At 43.7% G+C, this 20,031-nt stretch overlaps 3 protein-coding genes and 1 pseudogene across 3 annotated transcripts; all 4 read right to left on the bottom strand.

Moving 5' to 3' along the window:
- Positions 1 to 1,092: 1,092 nt before the first annotated feature.
- On the bottom strand, positions 1,093 to 2,062 carry LOC136487011 (metallothionein-like protein 1). The gene is made up of 2 exons (XM_066484109.1): positions 1,904 to 2,062; positions 1,093 to 1,630 (listed from the first exon to the last, which is right to left on the bottom strand). Exons 1-2 carry the CDS (start codon positions 1,954 to 1,956, stop codon positions 1,456 to 1,458), a joined length of 228 nt encoding a protein of 75 aa, XP_066340206.1. The 5' UTR covers positions 1,957 to 2,062; the 3' UTR covers positions 1,093 to 1,455.
- Positions 2,063 to 3,769: 1,707 nt separating this feature from the next.
- On the bottom strand, positions 3,770 to 5,738 carry LOC136485426 (patatin-like protein 2). Its single transcript, XM_066482310.1, has 4 exons — positions 5,386 to 5,738; positions 5,097 to 5,278; positions 4,338 to 5,001; positions 3,770 to 4,216 (listed from the first exon to the last, which is right to left on the bottom strand). The coding sequence occupies exons 1-4, from the start codon at positions 5,539 to 5,541 to the stop codon at positions 3,980 to 3,982; spliced, it is 1,239 nt and encodes a 412-aa protein (XP_066338407.1). The 5' UTR covers positions 5,542 to 5,738; the 3' UTR covers positions 3,770 to 3,979.
- A 2,982-nt stretch (positions 5,739 to 8,720) lies between these two features.
- LOC136489356 (uncharacterized) lies at positions 8,721 to 11,241 on the bottom strand (annotated as a pseudogene).
- Positions 11,242 to 17,753: 6,512 nt separating this feature from the next.
- Positions 17,754 to 19,654, bottom strand: LOC136485425 (patatin-like protein 1). The gene is made up of 4 exons (XM_066482309.1): positions 19,375 to 19,654; positions 19,106 to 19,287; positions 18,311 to 18,965; positions 17,754 to 18,217 (listed from the first exon to the last, which is right to left on the bottom strand). Exons 1-4 carry the CDS (start codon positions 19,522 to 19,524, stop codon positions 17,981 to 17,983), a joined length of 1,224 nt encoding a protein of 407 aa, XP_066338406.1. The 5' UTR covers positions 19,525 to 19,654; the 3' UTR covers positions 17,754 to 17,980.
- Between the last annotated feature and the right edge of the window lie 377 nt (positions 19,655 to 20,031).

Below are 20,031 nucleotides of genomic sequence, written 5' to 3'. Positions count from 1 at the left end.
TCTTTTGTCGCTGCTTGTGTTGTCTGCCAACAAGCTAAGCCTGACCGTTCCAAGCGGCCCGGTTTATTGCAGCCGTTGCCATTCCCTGCCGGCGCCTGGTATGTGATATCCATGGACTTTATTGAAGGGCTACCATCCTCCCAAGGTTCTAATTGCATACTGGTGATAGTGGATCTGTTTTCCAAATATGCTCACTTCTTGCCTCTCAAGCATCCTTTTACTGCTCGATCAATGGCTCAGTCTTTCATCTCTCAAGTGTATAAGCCGCACGGTATGCCTCAAGTGATCTGGTATTCGTCAAAATCCAGCCATACGTTCAATCCTCCTTAGCACAGCGCAGCAATCAGAAGCTTGCCTTCAAATTCTTCAGGCCATACCGTATTCTGGCTCGCGTGGGAGCTGTGGCTTACAGACTTGAGCTTTCGGCTTCTTCCTCGGTGCACCCGGTGTTCCATGTTTCACAGCTCAAGTAGTCGGTGGGAACTCATCATTCTGTCACTAGTCATCCACCTTCTGAGGCGGTCCTTTGGAGTGTTCCTGAGCGGATTCTTCAGACTCGGTCCATCACCAAGGGTACGCGCTCTATCACTCAAGGATTAATTCAGTGGTCTAACTTGCCAAGGTCTCTAGCTACTCGGGAGGACTTGGAATTTCTTCAGCAGCAGTTTCCCCACGCCACCGCCTGGAACCGGCTCGGCGCGTAAGGGAGGGGGAGTGTTACGGCTGGGCCTACTATTGTTGCGAGTCCGGCACCAGATGCTGAAGACGGAGTTGGGCCACAGCTGCGAAGGTTCAACTGGCCCAGACTTCCAACCCGGCACTTCATGGGCAATGACTGGGCCAAGGCGTGAAGCTCCAGCGTATACATACGGAATGTTGAGAGAAGTGAGGGGCATGAAAGATTATTATAACCACTCTTGTCTTCTCCTATAAGCTTCCTCTGATTCCCCAACCCCGTGCTCTGCTGCCTTTCCTCTGCTCCATTCCCAACATTATAAATACCAGAACTCGCCTGGGATCGTAACAATTATTAGGCAAAGCAGACCAGTTATATATATATATATAAATCACCCTGGACGAGAAATCATATCATTACAGAGACACATAGAGATCGATGTATTATGAGCACAAGATCGATACACACACCACTTACATGCATAAGCACAAGACTGACGCCAAGGCCAAGCAGAGTGGTAGCAAATTAAAGCTCACACACACACACAAGGGCAGAGACCGCATATGCATGCTGGCGAGCCAGCAGATCGATGTACATAGATAATATAACAACACGATGGCTAGCTCGCCCTTATTGTACGTTCATCCAGCTGTTACATAAGTCACACAAGATACAATTGCAAAGCAGATGTAGCTAGTACCGTACGTCGCCGGCACAAGATAGCAATAAGCAGCAGCATGCATACCATCGGTCTTCCCCATGGTCGGTCGTCGATATGATCAGCAGTTGCAGGGGTTGCACTTGCAGCTGTCACCGCAGCTGCAGCCGTGGGAGGTCTCGCCGGACTCCGCCGCGGCCTCAAACTCGGCCGCCGCCGCCTTCTCCGGGGCCACGCCCAGGACGACGGTGGCCTGCGCGGCGGTGCTCTTCTCCTCCAGGTCGGGGTACTTCTTGCTGCAGGTAGGCAACGGACGGACGGCCGGACCCAAAATTAACAAACAAATTATACTAGTAGTATTTGAAAATTAGTTATTCTTCAGATCAGACGGACAGGTTCAGATGGAGAACTACTCCATATGTTTTCCAAGTTGTTGTGAAGAGATATAGTAGATAGAAACGAACAGCAAACGAACTCCAAGCTATAGTTTTTAATTTGCAATGAAAGGAAAAGAAACTAAGTAAACAAGGTTGAAGAAATTAGCTAGATACAGAGTGATGATGACTTACCCGCACTTGCAGCTTGAGCCGCAGTTGCAGCTTGATCCGCAGCTGCAAGACATCCTGCTTGTTTTGTGGTGCAAAAAGAAGCTCAAGAACAAATATCTAGCTACCAAAGGGCGTCTTACAAAGTCGTCTTTGCTTGGTTGAGCTTGAGCACAAATGAACCCCCGCACCGGTTTTTATAGCAGTGGATGGAGGGTAGATTTGGCCAATTATTGAGCCAACACAGGCACGCAACGCGCCGTGTCAGCAAGCCACAGGCTCCCTCCAGAACAAGTCCTCCTGGCCTCCAATCCGATCGATGCCCACCACTTGTCTCCAGAATTATTCTACCTTGGAGTATATATTTATTTCGATTTCGACATGGTAATTCAATTCAATTTTTATTTTTTATTTATTGTGGTAGTCCCTCTGTCCTTGTGAGAAGGATATTAACGTCTTCTAGCGCAACAAGATGTACCAAACGATGCAATATATATTGTTCTTCTTTTCTATAGAGAATTGGTCAAACTTGAAGTAGTTTGCCTTACATACAATAACTCAACAAATCGTATATTTCAAAAACAGGGCAGTAGATGCTTCCAGACCAATGCAAAATTGATTGTGGACCTGCAGGGGTTGATGATGTGCGAAATTAAAATGTAACACGTTAAGAGCTGAACTGAAAGGAACACAAATAATAACAATCAGTACAAATTAATCAAACTTCAGTCTCAGCAAATTATTGAAGCATATATACCTAGCGTGTGAAAACTTCCTCAGTGTAACACGTTATGATGCATGTACCATTTCTGTACCACCAGTGTAAATTATTGAAGCATATATACCTAGCGTGTGAAAACTTCCTCGCATCGATCTAGCTAGCTTGGTTGACGAATTGCATGCCTGCCTTTAATTTGTGTCGTCTCTATGTTTCACCTTGAAAGCTACACGCATTGAAAATATATGCCCGCCGTTGCTTTCGTCTCAGCAAAGCCAAGCTAGCTCCTAGTATGATATGATGGATGGACGCCATTTGACACACACCATCCAACACGTTTATCTTTCATTTTAGGAACATCGATGCAAGACCTGATAATAAGAGCCACTATTTTAGGTACCTTTATTTTTTCTTGCCGGCAAGAAATTGGCCTCTGATTCTTTGCTCCTTCTCGAAATTTCTTCCACGGGCCCGGCTGGCCCCAATAATTGGTTTCAGATACACAACTATTCCACTTGCTAAAACAAGTTACTGTGGAATAGCATGCACTAATGGCTACAAATATCTCTTCTTTATTGTTACATACAAGAAAACATTATGTATATAAGAACAAGTACTTAACTATTTTTTATTTCCGTGTAAACACACAGTCTATATATATACTCTCTAGCTCCGTTCCAAATTTTAAATCATTTTGGCCTTTTAGATACATAGTCTTTACTACAAATCTAGACATAACACATGCACGTTTAAGTACATAGCAAGAACTAATTAAGTTTTTAGTAAAGTTAAAACGGCTTAATTACAAGTTGGATAGAGGGAGTACATGATCACATGGGAGAACCTGGGTGGCAGGTTCCACCACAAGGCCCAACCAGCTAAGGTACATTCAGTTCAATTTGGTCAACTAAAAATATAATAAAATTACAATATTTCCGGTATGGATCAAGTACTTGGTTATTTGATATTTCAAGCAAGCCAATATGCAAATTAACTTCTGTCATTCTTATTTGTCCTACCTGCGGTCTAAAATAGATTCCACTTCAAGTGCAAGGAATTAAACTTTTATGAAGCTTGAAAGTAGTAAAAAAGGTATACGTAACCGACTCGTCTATGCAAAAATTAGAACCAACACCAATAAGCCATATTGCATTTCCAAAGCATCTTATATGTACTACACAATATTTTAAATTTTTCTCATTTTTTGACAACATTATTGATGATCATACCATACATATGCACTGGGGACCAAAGTTTTGAGCGACAACTGATGTGGGACTGTTTACAACAAACACCAGGGACCGAACTCGCTCTCTCCCTATTCTCTATGCTCAATTATTTGCAAGCACCAACATACAACAGAGAAGCAACATAGCTAGTTCCTAGTAGGAGTTGAGGTTGGTCTGGCGCAGCCGCCGCTCGTCGGAGAGCATCTTTGCGAAGCGTGCAATCGCGTCCTCGTTGGTGCCCTCTCCGGCGACGGCCTCGTACATCCCCGTGTCGATGTTCACTCTCGACACCGGCTTCTTGAGCAGCTGCTTCCCAATCCCAATCAGTGCCTCCATGTTCTCCTTCGTCGCGATGTCCACCGACGACGCATGGCCCGTCAGAGAATCATCCTACATCCAATTTTTTTTGTCATATGAACTACTAATATAATGGATACATGGGAGTACGCCATTTACATAGGTGGTCTCGGTTAATTTTAGTTACCAGTAGTAGTTACCACGTACGTCGTACCTGAATGCGGAGGTAATTCTTCTCGCAATGGAGGGCCTCGAAGAGCACGGCGGCATGGATGTCGACCATGTCGGCGCTGGCGTGCGAGAAGATGTCGATGATGGGGGTGAACCCGCCCTCGTAGAGCCACTGGATGAGCCCCCACTTGGCGCACTGTGGCGCGGTGTACTTCTCGGCGAGCTTGGCGGACCCGGTCCCGACGGAGATGACGAGGTAGTTCCGGTACTCGGTCGGCTTCCCGGGGTTGAAATCCGGGTTCCGGCGGAGCACCTCCTTGGTGAGCATGGACATGGCGATCATCGTGGGGTTGTTGGCCGCCACGCCGCCGTCGACGAGGTGGTACTCCCGCGGCGGCCGCCCGTCCCCGGGGCCGGGCTCCGTCGTGAAGTAGTGCGCGGGGAAGTAGGTGGGCGCCGCCGACGTGCTGATGCAGATATCGGAGAGGTGCGCGTTCTTGAGGGCGTCGCTCTTGGCCTCGTACGTGGAGAAGATGATCGGCTGCAGGTACTTGACGTCGAACGCCGGCACCACGATGTTGGTGACCGTGTCCGCGATCCGCACGTCGTGCGTGAGGCTCTTGATCTTGTCGTGCAGGAACACGCCGTCGTACTTGGGACCCCTCATCGTGCCGATCAGGTTGGCCACCGGCGTCAGCCACCCCACCCTGCAGCAGCAGCAGCAGCAGCAGGGAGCATCATCGGCTATAATCAACGTCGGAAGATGGTTGGACGACATAACGGCGGCGAGGTTAGTACGTACTTTCTCTGTGGGAAGATCTTGGGGCCGTTCTCGAGGTAGAAGGTGGTGAGGTCCTTGGCGGCGAACAGAGGCCGCCGGTTCTCGTCCGGCGCCGCCAGCATCGATGTCAGCAGCGCGCCGGTGCTCGTCCCGGCGATCACGTCGAAGTAGTCGGCGATGCGTGCGTCCGGCCCGTCCAGCTCCTGCGCTCAAATTAACCACGTACAAAGAGTGGGTCATTAACGAAGTTCCTGGCTTTGTGTTTGTGTTATTAATCCGTTCCCTGATGTGATGCTCATAGATAATATACCTGGAGCTTGGCCTCGAGGCAGGTGATGATAGTGGCAGGGATGAGCCCACGGATGCCGCCGCCGTCGATGCTCAGCACCGTGATGAGCCTCCCCTGCGACGGCGGTGGCTGCGGCACCGTCATGTCGGTGGCGGCGTCCGTGCCGTTGCTGGCCATGGTGAATGGGTATATTAGCGACCCCTTAGCTAGCTTGAGTGGACTGAACTGCTAGCAGCACCGAAGATCAAGGAGAGATCGGTTTCACAGATTTGCTAGCTCGTCGCATCTTGTGCTCCCCGATCTGAAGCTAGCTATAGGCTACGGCGAGCTGGACTCTTTATATATAGACCATAAGGCCAGTGTCAGTGAGAGTGTTATGAGAGTTTTATTTGTATTTAATAGCCTGTCACATATGTATTTTTGATGACACGACAACATTTTAGTGAAGAAAAAGTTCTTTATATATGGACCTGAGGGAGCCGTGTCAGACGAAACTAGCTGGCTGGCATGTGGCACGCGAATCTCAGATTCTCTCTCGATCGCTTTCATTCGTCAACAGATTAGGTGCTACATGTTGCGTGCCTTGGACTTGGCAAGTTGACAAGACTATGGCAAGCTTGATGGAATCTTGAGAAAAGGATTATGTGGGACATGAGCCAACATCAAAGAGCTTATGTTGATGCTAAGTAGGTGGAGACACATTGTCATACGATTTTCTATCCAACATGTAGATCAACGTTTTGTGCATAGAGAATCAAATGGGTAGCACACAGGACCCATATCCATTTTGGTTTAGGTACAAAGTACCCTACGTGTAGTGGAGAATGCTTCTCTTGCGTCGTGCGCTTGGGTTCATAGGGTCACTAATGAGTTTGTCGAGGATTTGAAGGTATGGGATGTCTAGATGGCGTTTGGGGCGCCCCTTCCTTCCGTTATATAGTCCGAGAGCAGAGGTGGGGGTGTAGAGTTTATAAAAGAAACGTTGATGAAATTGTATATATAATTTTCTAGTTTGTTGTAAGGAATCTAATGGATTCCGAATGGATCAAGTTGAATTATTTGGCTTTTAAGTTTATCTAGTCGATGTCTTGTCTTCCAAGTAGTTGATGCACCATGTTCGCCTTTCCTTTAGTAGGCTAGGCATTCCCCATCCTAGTAAAGGTATTTTTCAAAAACCTCTTTATGGTTTTATGGGTTATTTACGATTTGATGGAGAAAGTGGTTTTTTTTTTGAGGAATCAGGAGCCAGAGGCTCCTACTGCAAATGCATTAAAAGAAACAAAGAGTACAGTTACAAAGTCCGAATAGGGGGGAATAGAAACAACAACTGCTCTACTCGGCTTATTCCCAAGAAATTAGGGAACACAGAAAGAAAGGAAAAAAATCCAAAAAATTACAAGTTGGAATTGATCCATGATTCTAAGAGGGGGATCAGTCTAGCTTTGCATCTATGCAACAAAAGAAGTGCCTCCACTGTTATACAAGACTTGCAGTCTTCCACCGAGGGATTTTGTTTCTAAAAATAACATCATTCCTCATCATCCAGATCCCCCAGCAGAAAATAATGAAAATATCCAGAGAAAACTCAATCTGTAGCATAGACTTCCAAGCTTGAAAGATTTGTTGAATTGAAAGGTGATCACCAAAGTGAAAGTTCACTAGGTTCCAACAGTTTTTAGCAAAGGGGCAATAGAACAGCAGGTGCATGACTGTCTCCTCAGTAGACTGCTGACAAAGAACACATTGATAATCATCTAGATGCATACCTCTTCTACTGATCATGTTCCTAGTACTCAGTTTGTCCTTAAGAGCAAGCCAGAAATTTTTTTGTGTTTTCCTTGGCAAGATGTCTTCCAAAACCATTTATAAATTGGTTCAACTTGAGAATGTCCTGTGAGTGATTTGTATAATTTTGCAAAGGAAAACTGGTTATTGCCCCAAATGTATGTCCATCTGTCATTCTCATCGTTAAGCAATATTTCTGATAACTCAAGTTGGAAATCTTGCAGCTGGTTGTAGGCCTCAATTGAAACTGGAAGGATGAACAAATCATGGAAGGTGACCGTACCAAGTGCCTTACTTAAACTTATTGATTTGTTTTTTGCAAAGGAATATAGTTCTGGAAACTGCAATTTTCTTACATGGCCATTCCATAGATCATCCCAAAGCAGACATGACTGTCCATCAGATATCATCACACTTGCCATCCCCTTATACTTATGAAGCAGTTTCAATACATCTCTCCACCAGAAAGACCCTTTTGGTACATTGGAACTTGGCAGTCTTCCATTTCTATAGTTCTTATCCCAAATTAGCTCCACCCATGGCAAATTGCACTTATAAAAAAATTTGTGCAAGTGCTTGAGTAATAGTGCTTCATTGTGAGTTTGAAGATTGAGAATACCCAAACCACCTTCTTCTTTAGGGATACAGACTAAGGGTCATACTGCCTTTGCTACTTTTTTTGTATTTGCCTCTGCTCCTCTCCAAAGATAGTGTCTTCTATATTTGTCAATTTGTTTTATCACTGTTTTGGGCAGAGCAATAGAGCACATGGTGTAGGTTGGTAAAGCTATCAGAACTGAATTAGTGAGCTCTAATCTGCCAGCTCGGCTGAGGAAGGGGGAGATATAATTTAATCTTCTTTCACACTTGCTTATAAGAGGAAGAAAATCATCTACCTTTGGTCTAGTCAATCCCATTGGCAGGCCCAAATATGTGAAGGGGAAAGAGCCAGTCTGACAACCAAAGGTTCTGGCAAGGTGATTGAGCTTCTCAATCTTCAAGTTTATGGGAACCATCATGGATTTGGAAAAGTTAATTTTCAACCCAGTTGAGTCACTGAAGGATTGAAGGACACACTTGAGGAAGAAGATCTGTGTGGCTGAGGCTTCCAAGATGATCAAAGTATCATCTGCATACTGAATGACTGGGAAGTCTGAACTGGGAGCTGGGATTGGCAATCAAAGAAGACCATGTTGGACTGCTTTGTTGAGGATGGATTGTAGTAGATCAGCAGCAAGGACAAAAAGCAATGGAGAGTGGGGATCACCTTGCCTAACACCTCTCCTGCAATGGAAGGTTTTTCTAGGGACTCCATTTAACAATACTTCTGATGTTCCAGATTTGAGAATGGATTCAATCCATGCCCTCCTTTTTAAACCAAAGCCTTTGTGAGCTAAAACATCCAAAATCACCTTATGTTCTATCCAGGGGGCGGATCTAGGATTTTGGGTCACTGATGTCAATATAAAATTATCAACTTATGACAACGACTTACAGTGAACAGTAATACATAAACGAGTGTAAATAGCAGTCTGGAATTGTTTCTAGAAACAATAATAAATATTTACCTCTTAAAGAAGCATTTTCCGATTGCGATTTTCCATCTTTTGAAAGCGATCAATTATAACATTGTCCGGGATTGTCGCTAGAAACTCTGGCTCAACAAAGCAAATGATGCAATCATTCATAAACTTGTTGCCAATACGATTACGCGATATCGTCTTCACAGTTTTCATGGCCGAGAAGCACCTCTCCACAGATGCAGTGGCAACAGGCAAAACAAGTACTAGCTTTAGGAGCTGATAGACTAATGGAAAAGCAAGATGCTTCTTTGTATCCACCATCAGTTTAGCAAGTTCTGTAATAGTATTCAATCCTGAAAACCTTTCATCAGCTCGCACATTGTCAATGTAAATAGGCAGCTTATGAGCAAGATCCTTTAATTGATCAGGGCTAAAATCATCAGGATAGAGTTTAGCCAATTCCAATAAGCTCTCCAATTTGAAATCAGCAAAAGAATCTTTAGGACTAAAAGCAGCCATGAAAGTGAGCAAATTAGAATTTGTTTCACCAAACCGATCATTGAACTCTGTAAGTAGCATATCCACAACTGAGTTCAAACAATCCCATCTGTAATTCTGATAATTGGTTCGGTTTGTCTTTTTCCTTGGTTTATGGCGATCAACATACTCTTCTTCCATGTCCAACTTATGAATACCATGCTCTTCACAAAAGGAATATATTGTCTCTAATAAAGATTCACATCCATCATCTCTAATCTGCTGGAATTTTTGCTTGGTTAACTTTACCTCTGACATGGCCTCCAATATATCCTGATCTTTCCTTTGCAAATAAAGTGACAAAGAATTTGCATGCCCCAATATAATTAACATCAAGTGTAAATGAAACACAAAATCAAAATCCTTGAGATAATCTAGGAGACCACGCGCTTGACGCCTCTTCTTATCATTAGGGCCATCTTTTTCCACATATTGAAGAACTTCAATAATAGAAGGAAACAAGCTGTTAAGACTCTTAAGGGTCTTATAGTGAGAGCACCAACGAGTGTCTCCAGGTCTTTGAAGAGATTGTTCCTGATTCAGTCCTGTTCCAGTACAAATCTGTCCACTCCCTATTGCTTTCTTCACCCTCTCTTGTTGACTTTGTCGTATCATGTCTTTTCTCTTGCAAGAAGCTCCAGCCACATTAAGAAGAAGAGATATCATGTCAAAGAAATCATCAATGTCATCATTCTTTTTAGCTACTGCCACAATAACTAACTGAAGTTGGTGGGCAAAGCAGTGGACATAATATGCTGAACTATTCTCTCTCATTATCAAAGCTCTCAATCCATTGAACTCACCTCTCATGTTGCTTGCTCCATCGTAACCTTGGCCTCTAACTTGTTTCCAACTCAATTTATACTTGGCAAATAAATCATCAATATTAGACTTGAGACATGCAGATGTTGTCTCGCTGACACGAACAACACCAATAAGTCTTTCTTTGAGTACTCCACATTTGTCAACATACCGCAAAACCACAGCCATCTGTTCCTTGTCTGAAACATCAGCAGACTCATCGACCAATAGACAGAATACATCACCACCAATTTCTTCAATGATAGAATTCACTATGACCTGTACAGAAGCACAAAACACATTATAGATCATTTTACTATTACATTGGGTTCAAACATCTTTTGTAAAAAAGAAAATGGAACCAGGCCTGAATGGAACCAATATTACCTCTGCAAAGCAATTAGCAATGTCTTTCTGGATTTCTGGAGCTACCATCTGATGATTTTCAGGAGCATTTCTTAGAACAACCTTCTTTATCTTTTCATTTTGCTCTGCCAAAAGTTTCACCAACTCTAGAAAATTCCCCCTGTTACCGGACTCTTTGCTCTCATCATGACCACGAAAAGCTAATCCTTGATGTAACAGATACCTAACAGCATTTATCGAAGTACTTAGTCGAATAAAATACTCCTCTTTAGCAATATCTCTCTGTCTGCTGAGTGCAAACTCAATGGATTGGCTTGGCCTCAATAAATTGTTGCATCGCTTCACAGCTGCATTGTGATAGCTATTTATCCCTCCTACATGAATGTCTAGTCTTTTTTTAATATTCCATAAAGAAAATCCTTTTGTTACAAATGCATCATTTCCACCCTGTCCTTCAATGCAGTCTCTAAACAGATAGCAGTATAGGCAAAAGGCTTTATCCACCTTCTCACTATACTCAAGCCAATCATATTTTTTAAACCATTCAGGATTAAACCGTCGTGGAACATTTGCTATGATTGATTGCAGGATACTTGAAATTAGGTTGTGGTCTATGAGGACCTCTAATCAAATATCTTCTCCTTATCTCTTCTCGTAGCTTAAGACCAGGATATTCAATTATTCTCTTCCTATCAGCTGGATCATCAAAAAGATCATCTAAATTAACATCTTTTGGTGATAGTATCAAAGAAGGACGACCTGTAGCTGTAGCATTGATGTTTGATGCACCAACATCTCCCTGTGAAGTCCCTTCATCACTTTCACTGGACGCTGGTGGTACTTTTCTTTTCAAGAATCGATCCATCAAATTCTTGCTTCCTCTACCTTGCTAGCTGTATAATTAATTAATGGTTAAATTAAATCACCAATCAATAAATTAAAAAAAAACCCAAACGAATCAGGATACAGGGAAACCTTACCTGCCTCACTGCCTGAGTACCTGACGCACAGTCGGCAGTCGGCACAGACAGAGTGAAACGATTGATGCAGGATTGCAGGCTGGCAGCCGATGGGGATGACTGATGCTGTTGCCCGCCGCCGGCCGCTCTGGAATGAGGCGACGTCGCGTGCGGCTTCGTCTCAGCGAGTCGCGGAGTCGGCGTCGTTTGTGTCGTTTCGGCTTCGCTGCAAGCCTGCAACCCTTCGTGGAGAAGGAAACGGAGGCCAAGAGGCTGGACGACGGAGGATTCTTTGATGTGGGCTGAGAGCACTGATGTCATTGGAGATTTTGGGCTGCTGTCATCTGATCCAATACAGAGGAGTATACCTGGGCCGGGCCAAATGCCACTGTTGTCACCTGACATCAGCGCCACTATACTGGATCCGCCTATCTTGTCAATTGTCTTTTCAAAATCCAGCTTTAGGACCACAATTTCCTTCTTAGAGTGATGACATAAGTGAAGGTACTTAAAGGACCAGGCAAGACAATCCTAGATTGTCCTTGTCCTGATGAAGCCATACTGGTTCTAATGTATCAGTTGAAGGATCACACTCTGTAGCCTATTTGCTAGAAGCTTTGTGATTAGTTTGATAGAGCAATTTAGTGAGAAAATTGGCCTGAAATCACCAACTTGTTGAGCCCCATCAATTTTTGGGATGAGAGTGATGTAGGAGTCATTTATGCTTTGAATGTTAGCTGTACCTTCTTGAAAAGCAACACAAAGAGCCTAGAAGTCTTCTTTAATAAATTGCCAGCACCTCTTGATAAACTCATTGTTAAACCCATCTGGACCAGGGGCTTTGTCATTAGGCAGATTTCTGACAACTGCATCAATTTCTTCTCTAGTGAAAGGATCCTCCAGCCAAGGCAACTCTGAGTTAATCTCCAAGAAATAGTTGAGATTGAAAGCCACGGAGGTAAAGTCAAAGTGCCCCAATCTGTCCTTGAAAACTTCCCAAAGAATGACTTCCTTCTCTGCATGATTGTGAACTATTTCCCCATTATCCTTCTATAACTGTGCTATCAAATTGTTTCTGTGCTTGATAGTTGCATTTGCATGAAAGAGCTTAGTCCCAGCATCTCCATCTTTAACCCATCTAATTTTGCTTCTTTGTTTCCAATAGATTCTATGCTGCTCCAGGAGGTGGTTCAACTTTTCAACGAGGACCTCTTTGAAATTCCATTCCATCACTGTCAAATCTCTGGATTCTTCAATTATTTCTAAGAGAGAAAGGATGACCTTGATATTATCCAGATTTCTTTTGAGGTTTGAAAGATTTTGTTACCATGTTCTCAAAATTTTCCTCAAATTTTTGAACTTAGCAGTGACTGTTTTTGCTTTGTCAAGTTGACTGTCAATTGCTTCCCAACCTTGCTGTGCAACTTGTGTGAAGGATGGTTGCTGCAACCAGTAATTTTCAAACATGAAAACTTGACTTTTGGGGATAGTTGTTGAAATTGTTATGTTGCAGAGCCAGTGATCAGAGGTCTGCATTACCAGGGCACTAACAGTTGTGTTTGGGTAAGAAGTGGTCCAAGAACTGGATGTGAAAAACCAATCCAATCTCTCCATAAGGGGTGAGGGCTGCTTATTTGTCCAAGTGTACTTTGTACCATGCAAAGGTAGCTCAATCTGACCCAAAGAACTTATGGCTTCATTAAAGAGCAACATTTGATTCACATCCCCACCAGGTTTGTTTCTGTCTTCAGGTTTTCTCAGAACTTCAGAAGATTGAAATCCCCTACTATGAGCCAATTTTCTTTATCAATTGCTGTGTAGTGCTTGAGCTACTGAATAAAGTCTCTTTTTCCCTCATGTGTACGGGGTCCATAAACATTTGTTAAGTACCATGTATCACCATTGTGTCTAGCAGTGAGTTTGGTGGTTATGGCAAAGCTGTTTTGAAAGATAAGCTCCCAGTGAAGCTAGAACTTTTCCAACCAGTGATTAGTCCAACTGAGGCCCCAATGGATGGCAAAAACTCAAAAGAGTCAAAATCAGGGGGGCTAAATTTTCTATGGAATTGTGTGTCCCAAATCTGTCTTTTTGTTTCTTGAAAGCAAAAAATGTCATTGCCAGCTTCTAGAAGTGTGTTTCTAATTGGGTTCCATTTTTCATCAGAATTGATGCCTCTGACATTCCAACATCTTCGATTTTGGCTACTCATGTTTCAAAGTTTTGAGTAACTTAAACATGAAATAGAACATGAGCATTTGGACTTGAAACATAAAAGAAACGACCACCATCTAATAGAATTAAAATTTAACCAGTTCCAAACCAACCAGGACCAGGTACCAGACATAAAGTTCAACAGGATTCTTAACCGGACCCACTTGATAGCTAAGGCAACTGAACAAGAACAGAACCAGAAACTTAAACTAAAAAGCACATACAGTGCAAAACAAGCAGAGAGAAAAAAAAAAGGTAGGGAATCTGTTCAAGACCCAAAAGTGCAGTGCCAAATTTTGACTCTAAGCTTGAAAAAGGTCTTCATCTCCTCATTTCTTCTTTGGTACAACATCCTCTGGAGCAGAGGAGTTAGGACCTTCATCATCTTGAAGATCATGATCATCTCCTGCAGACTTCACATTCTTCTAGATTTCCCTCTTTCTGGCAGTCTGCGGGAATATTATGGCGCCGAGCATGGATAACCAATACTAGTCCATTCTTCTAGAACAGGCCTGAAAACGACAATTATTTAGGGATGGCAGGAATATTACTTTTGTACTAAAAAGAAATATATGTTTATGAGATTGAATATGTTTACTATAAAAATATAATGTGATTCATCTAATGATGTTTATTAGATATAATAAACCATTTACTAGAAATTTAATCAAACATATTCTTTGTGTAGGGAAATCTATAGTTGTATTACGAAGGCTAACCAATCAATTACTAAACTGTGTGGTTGCTCCTGACTCCTTGTGCAGTGAAGTCCAGACGGCACGGCCCCTTAAATTTTTGTCCTGTCCATTCCAACGTCAGTTCGTTTTTGGCATGCTCCATTCTCTCTTCGTGCACTAAGGCTCGGTTCACTTCGCTCAAAAACTAAACTAAAACATTGTTCCGACTAATTTGTTACGAGAGAAAAACACTGTTTCGACTAAAAAATAAGTTGAAAAATACGGATTATAAGACAAGCGAACAGAGCCTAAAACTTTTCGATGTATGGCCACAGTCTAAGAACAGTATGTAGTGGCTCAGACCTTATAGCAGTAGCTTTAGACCCCAGGAGTAGCAGCTCTGACCCTGGGTTGTGGCTCCATGACCTTGACGTTAAGATCTGTGGCGCCGAGCTACCGGCCACGTGAACGTCATCTAGGATGTCCTGTTGTGCACGACTAGGCACCTCGGAGCCAAGATCTGTGGCGCCGAGACGTGTTACCTCGGCGCCATAAGTTCTGGCGCCGACCCCTACGGTCCAAAAATGAGTTTAAGTCTCCGAAATCAAATGTAAATTTTGTTTAAAAAAAGTCAAGCTATAAAAAAAATTAGGGCCCGTCGTCCATTCGTAGCCAAATCTCGACGACCCTGTAGGCTTTGTGACGACATGCTGCGGATCACTCGCGTCCAGCCCCGCTGGCCCACGCGGACCCGTCAACTCTGACAGCGGCGAGATGGGGAAGCGCTCGAGTCCATCCCGTCGGCGCCATGCGGCTCCGTCTCCTTCGGCAGCGGCGAGCAGCTGGATAGCTCGAGAGTCAACCGGGCTGCCCCCATGCACATTGGCGGATCCAGGGGGGGGGGGCTGCAGCCCCCCCGGGAGAGTGATTTTGCCTTGATATTACTGTAGAAAAAACGTGATTTCATCGTTAATCTTCGACATTTGTTCTAAATCTCTATTGATTAGCCCCCCCTGAGGTGCTCATCCTGGCTCCGCCACTGCCCATGCAGCTCCGCGTCTCCTGATGGCAGCAAGCTGCAGTAGCCTATGCGGTGACTCCTGCGGCCCCATGTGACGCACATGTGCTCTTGTTTACGTGTGCTGTTGTTTTCAATATTTTTTCATGATCTTTTAGAACACCCATCCCTATAAAATTTATATGTTTTCTAATCTTTTGTTTTCCACACAAATTCCTATTATATTTCTATATTTTTCTGTTCCCGTATTTTTTACATTCCCACGTTCCAAAGGGCTCTTAGCTATAATTTCTTCCCGCTTCATATAAATTTCTTTCTATGATATCTCTATTTCCGCAGCAATGTGCGGGGTATTCACCTAGTTCTTAGATGCACGATTCATTTTAGAGTAAGTCCCCAGCGTCTAGTAATTTCTTCGGATCACCCATTCCAGTGATGTCATTAATATACACACTAACTAAATGAGAATCTCCTTGACAGTGTACCATCAGGGAATAACCATCGGGGATAAAGCGACAGGAAAATAAACAAATGCCCACCGACAGGACAATTAGAAACCGTTAGGGATAGAGACCTATCTCTGTTAGTTACTACCGTAAAAAAATCGTAGAACACCAACAGGGAAATGATTTTCTTAATGGTGTAGCACCGACAGGATATAGAGACAATTACCCTGTCAGTCGGTGCAACCTCAAAAAAAAATTCTCTGTTGGTTTTTTATTTTCCCTATCAACTTGTAACCATCAGAAAAAAAAATACATTTTCCTGTCGGTGCTAATTTCCCTAACGTCGTCGCTGAACCATCAGAATAATTGTTCCCTGTCAGTGTTAAACCACCAAGAAATCTACAACACATAGAAAAATGGTATAATAGCCTTTTCTATATAATTCAAAAAACAAATATACTTAATATAATATACACAGAATCATGGAGATATACCAACATAAATACAATACACAATCATGGATATATAGATAGATAGATTAGTCCAACATAAATCCATTACATACAAAGATGTCTTGTTATTTGCATCAACATAGATAAATACATAAGATGTCCAAACATTTGGCACCCATCTGCCCAAAATAACTTCTCCAAAATTATAAATTACATTTACCATGTCAGTTTACGCAATAACCATTAAAAAAATCGAAACCGTAAGGGAATTTCTGCTTTCCACTAGTGAATTACTTGCTGTCATGTACAACAAGCTCAGCACAAAATTATAAATTCTGCCGCCCATCAATATAGGTTACGTACACTAACATTTCCAAAAACCGCCTCGATCTCAAACCGGGCAAGAACAAGATGTGGACGCTCCAACCTCCAATGATGAAGCCCTGCAGTTTGCCTCAAAATGCGGTTCGTGCAACTCATCCGGCCTTTGCATGTGCACGCAGTACCTTTTATCCATCAGATGATCAGATCAGATTGTCAGAATGCCAATCCAACCTACAAATCTTTTTGGCAGGAATTTAACACTATTTTGTTTGTATGTGCCACTTATCTACTCAGAAGCTACATGTGAAGATCAATATATAATATCTCTCAACTGTTACATATCATTGTTGTCGTCATCGACCACAAGATTACAATCCAGAAATGATTGTGCTTGCATCACGTGTATTATTAGACTAATCAACCGCACATCAGAACGAAATGATTCTTTTGACCATAGGTTAATTATTACTCCATTCGTTCCAAATTGTAAGTCGCTCTCACTTTTTTGGTTCATCCATTTTGATATGTATCTAGACATATTATTATATCTAGATGCATAGTAAAATAAATGTACCAAAAAAATCAAAGCGACTTATAATTTAGAACGGAGGGAGTATAACGCAAAGAGTAACAGGAGGATTTATTATAAAATGGCCGTGTGACTCGTGCAGGCATTATTTAAGACTACCAATATCCCATTAATATTATTGGCAAAAAAAAATATCCCGTTAATATTTGGATAAAAAAACAAGATAATTATTAAAAAAAATAGCCGTGTGACTTGTCGCGCATCAATAGTTCATTCATAGATGTACATTAATTTGTTTTAAAAGTTCAAATTCAAACTCAGTATTAAAAATTTAGTGTGCAGATGACAAATTTCAGCTACACTGAAAGACAAATTTTCTTATGATCATAGAGAAAACAAGACCATAATCACCTTTTTCTTTGGATCACCCACCAGTATTTGCAAGGCAAATTGAGTACCGACTCACTGCCACAATATGCGCTCAGCACAAATTATATACTCCACACCAATATAGATTACACCAGCATTTAATTTCCAAAATAAAAACAGTCTTATCTCAAACTGGGCGAGGACAAAATAAATGGACGCTCCAACCTCCTCCAATGATGAAGCCAGTTCGTACAACTCACGCGCCCTTTGCATGTGCCAACTTGTGAAGATCCTTATGTGTATATCTATTAACTAGTATCATCTCATTGTTGTCGTCGTCGATAAGATTGCAATCAAGAAATGACGGTGCTTGCATCACACGGATTATTAGACTAAACAACCGCACATCAGAACGAAATGATTCTTGTGATCGTAGACAAACAAATAATCGAACTTACATGTTTATTGGTCCATATATATGTGTGTTGCTTGATTAATAATTATTAAATATAACTAACGACTAGCTACCACTACCATATGCATCTATGTGAGGCACAATGCTAGCTAGTCCAGGTACATGACCACCCTTAAATGACTGAATTTGTTGGCAGTGTTACTGCTAGTTGGAGTTGAGATTGCTCTTGCGTAGCTTGCGCTCATCAGAAAGTTTCTTGGCGAAGTGCGCTAGCGCCTCTGCATTTGTGCCCTCGCTGCCACAGGGCTCGTACACCCCAGTGTCGATGTTGACTCTCGCCACTGGCTTCTTGAGCAGCTCTTGGCCGATCCCGATCAGAGACTCCATGTTCTCCTTGGTGGCGATGTCCACTGACGATGTGTCCCCAGTCAAAGTATCATCCTATATACAGTCGTACAGTAGCATCGATCATCGTCGATTTTATATCAAGAACAGAATATATATGCTTTAGTATATCCTACAAACGTATCATACCTGAATGCGAAGGTAGTTCTTCTCACAGTGCAGGGCCTGGAAGAGCACGGCCGCATGGATGTCAACCATGTCAGAGCTAGCATGGGAGAAGATGTCGATGATCGGAGTGAATCCACCGTTGTAGAGCCACTGAATGAGGCCCCATTTCGCGCACTGCGGCGCGGTGTACTTCTCGGCCTGCTTGGCCGACCCCGTCCCAACGGAGATGATGAGGTAGTTCGTGTACTCGGTGGGCCTGCCGGCGTTGAAGTCCGGGTTGCTGCGGAGCACCTCCTTGGTGAGCATGGACATGGCGACCATGGTGGGGTTGTTGGCGGCCACGCCGCCGTCGACGAGGTGGAACTCCTGGGACCTGCCATCGGTGGCCTCGGTCTTGAAGAAGTGCGCGGGGAAGTAGGTGGGCGCCGCCGACGTGCTGATGCAGATGTCGGAGAGGTGCGCGTTCTTGAGGGTGTCGTTCTTGGCCTCGTACGTGGAGAAGATGATGGGCTGCAGGTACTTCACGTCGAACGCCGGCACGATGATGTTGGTGACTGTGTCCGCCACCTTGACGTCGTGCGTGAGGCCCTTGATCTTGTCGTGCAGGAACACGCCGTCGTACTTGGGACCCCTCACCAGGCCCAGCAGGTTCCTCACCGGCGTCAGGAACCCAGCCCTGCAGTGCACCACCAATATCAGGAATGAGGAGTTAGTGGAAAGATGCCATGCGACTTGTTGTAAGGGACACGAGGAACAGGTGCAAGAACGAAAGTGACAGCCACCAACAGATGGATGAACAGAACGGCGTTTCTATACTTTTTCTGTGGGAAGATGTTGGGGCCGTTCTCGAGGTAGAACGTGGTGAGGTCCTTGGCAGCGAACAGCGGCCGGTTGTTCTCGTCGGGCGCCGCCAGCATCGACGTGAGCAGGGCGCCGGTGCTCGTCCCGGCGATCACGTCGAAGTAGTCGGCGATCCGAGCATCTGGGCCGTCCAGCTCCTGCAAGTCAAATACTCGAATCACATCACATGCAGCCAGTCAAAACTGGTGCTACTACACCGGCCAGTGACTAGTACGTAGTTATACCTGGAGCCTGGCCTCAAGGTATGTGATGATGGTCGCCGGGATGAGGCCGCGGATGCCGCCGCCATCGATGCTCAGAATCGTGATGAGCTTCCCTGTCGACGGCGGTGGCTGTGGCACGGTGGCGCAGTTGGCCGTGCTGTTGCTCCCCATGTGTCTGAAACTTAACTGGATATAAGAGATCGACCAAGTAGCTAGACTAGAAGAGAATCCAACGAAGGAGTAGTGCTCCTTGCTTCGGTAGGTGTAGGTGTGCTTCTTGGATAGATCTTGTGCTCTGAATCCACAGGCTATAGCAGGCTATATATATTCCTAACATGGTCACAAGAGTATGAATGGTGAAAAATGACAGGTTTTGGCTCATCAGCTTGCAGCTGCACGTTTTCCTCACATGCTTTTCCCACGTTTCAAGTTCCTGCTGGCTGTGTGACCTTGGAATAGGGTTGATAAGGACGAGAAGAAAGTTTTACAGAATATGATTGCTTCCGATGTGGTGATGGTTAAACTTTGTTAGGTTTCCGTACTCGTACGTCTTGCATAAGAAATGCCAACTCGCGGTTAATACCTCTGGGTACAAATAATAATGTTTCAAGATACAGAAAGATAAAGCAATATATCTAGGACACTGCTAACGTACTCGCCTATCGAGAATCTGACCTA

The sequence above is a fragment of the Miscanthus floridulus genome, chromosome 10, assembly GCF_019320115.1.
Source record: "Miscanthus floridulus cultivar M001 chromosome 10, ASM1932011v1, whole genome shotgun sequence".
In the NCBI taxonomy this organism is placed as follows: Eukaryota; Viridiplantae; Streptophyta; class Magnoliopsida; order Poales; family Poaceae; genus Miscanthus; species Miscanthus floridulus.
The sequence above is the reverse complement of the archived record's forward strand: the minus strand, read 5'-3'. Positions and strand labels throughout refer to the sequence as shown.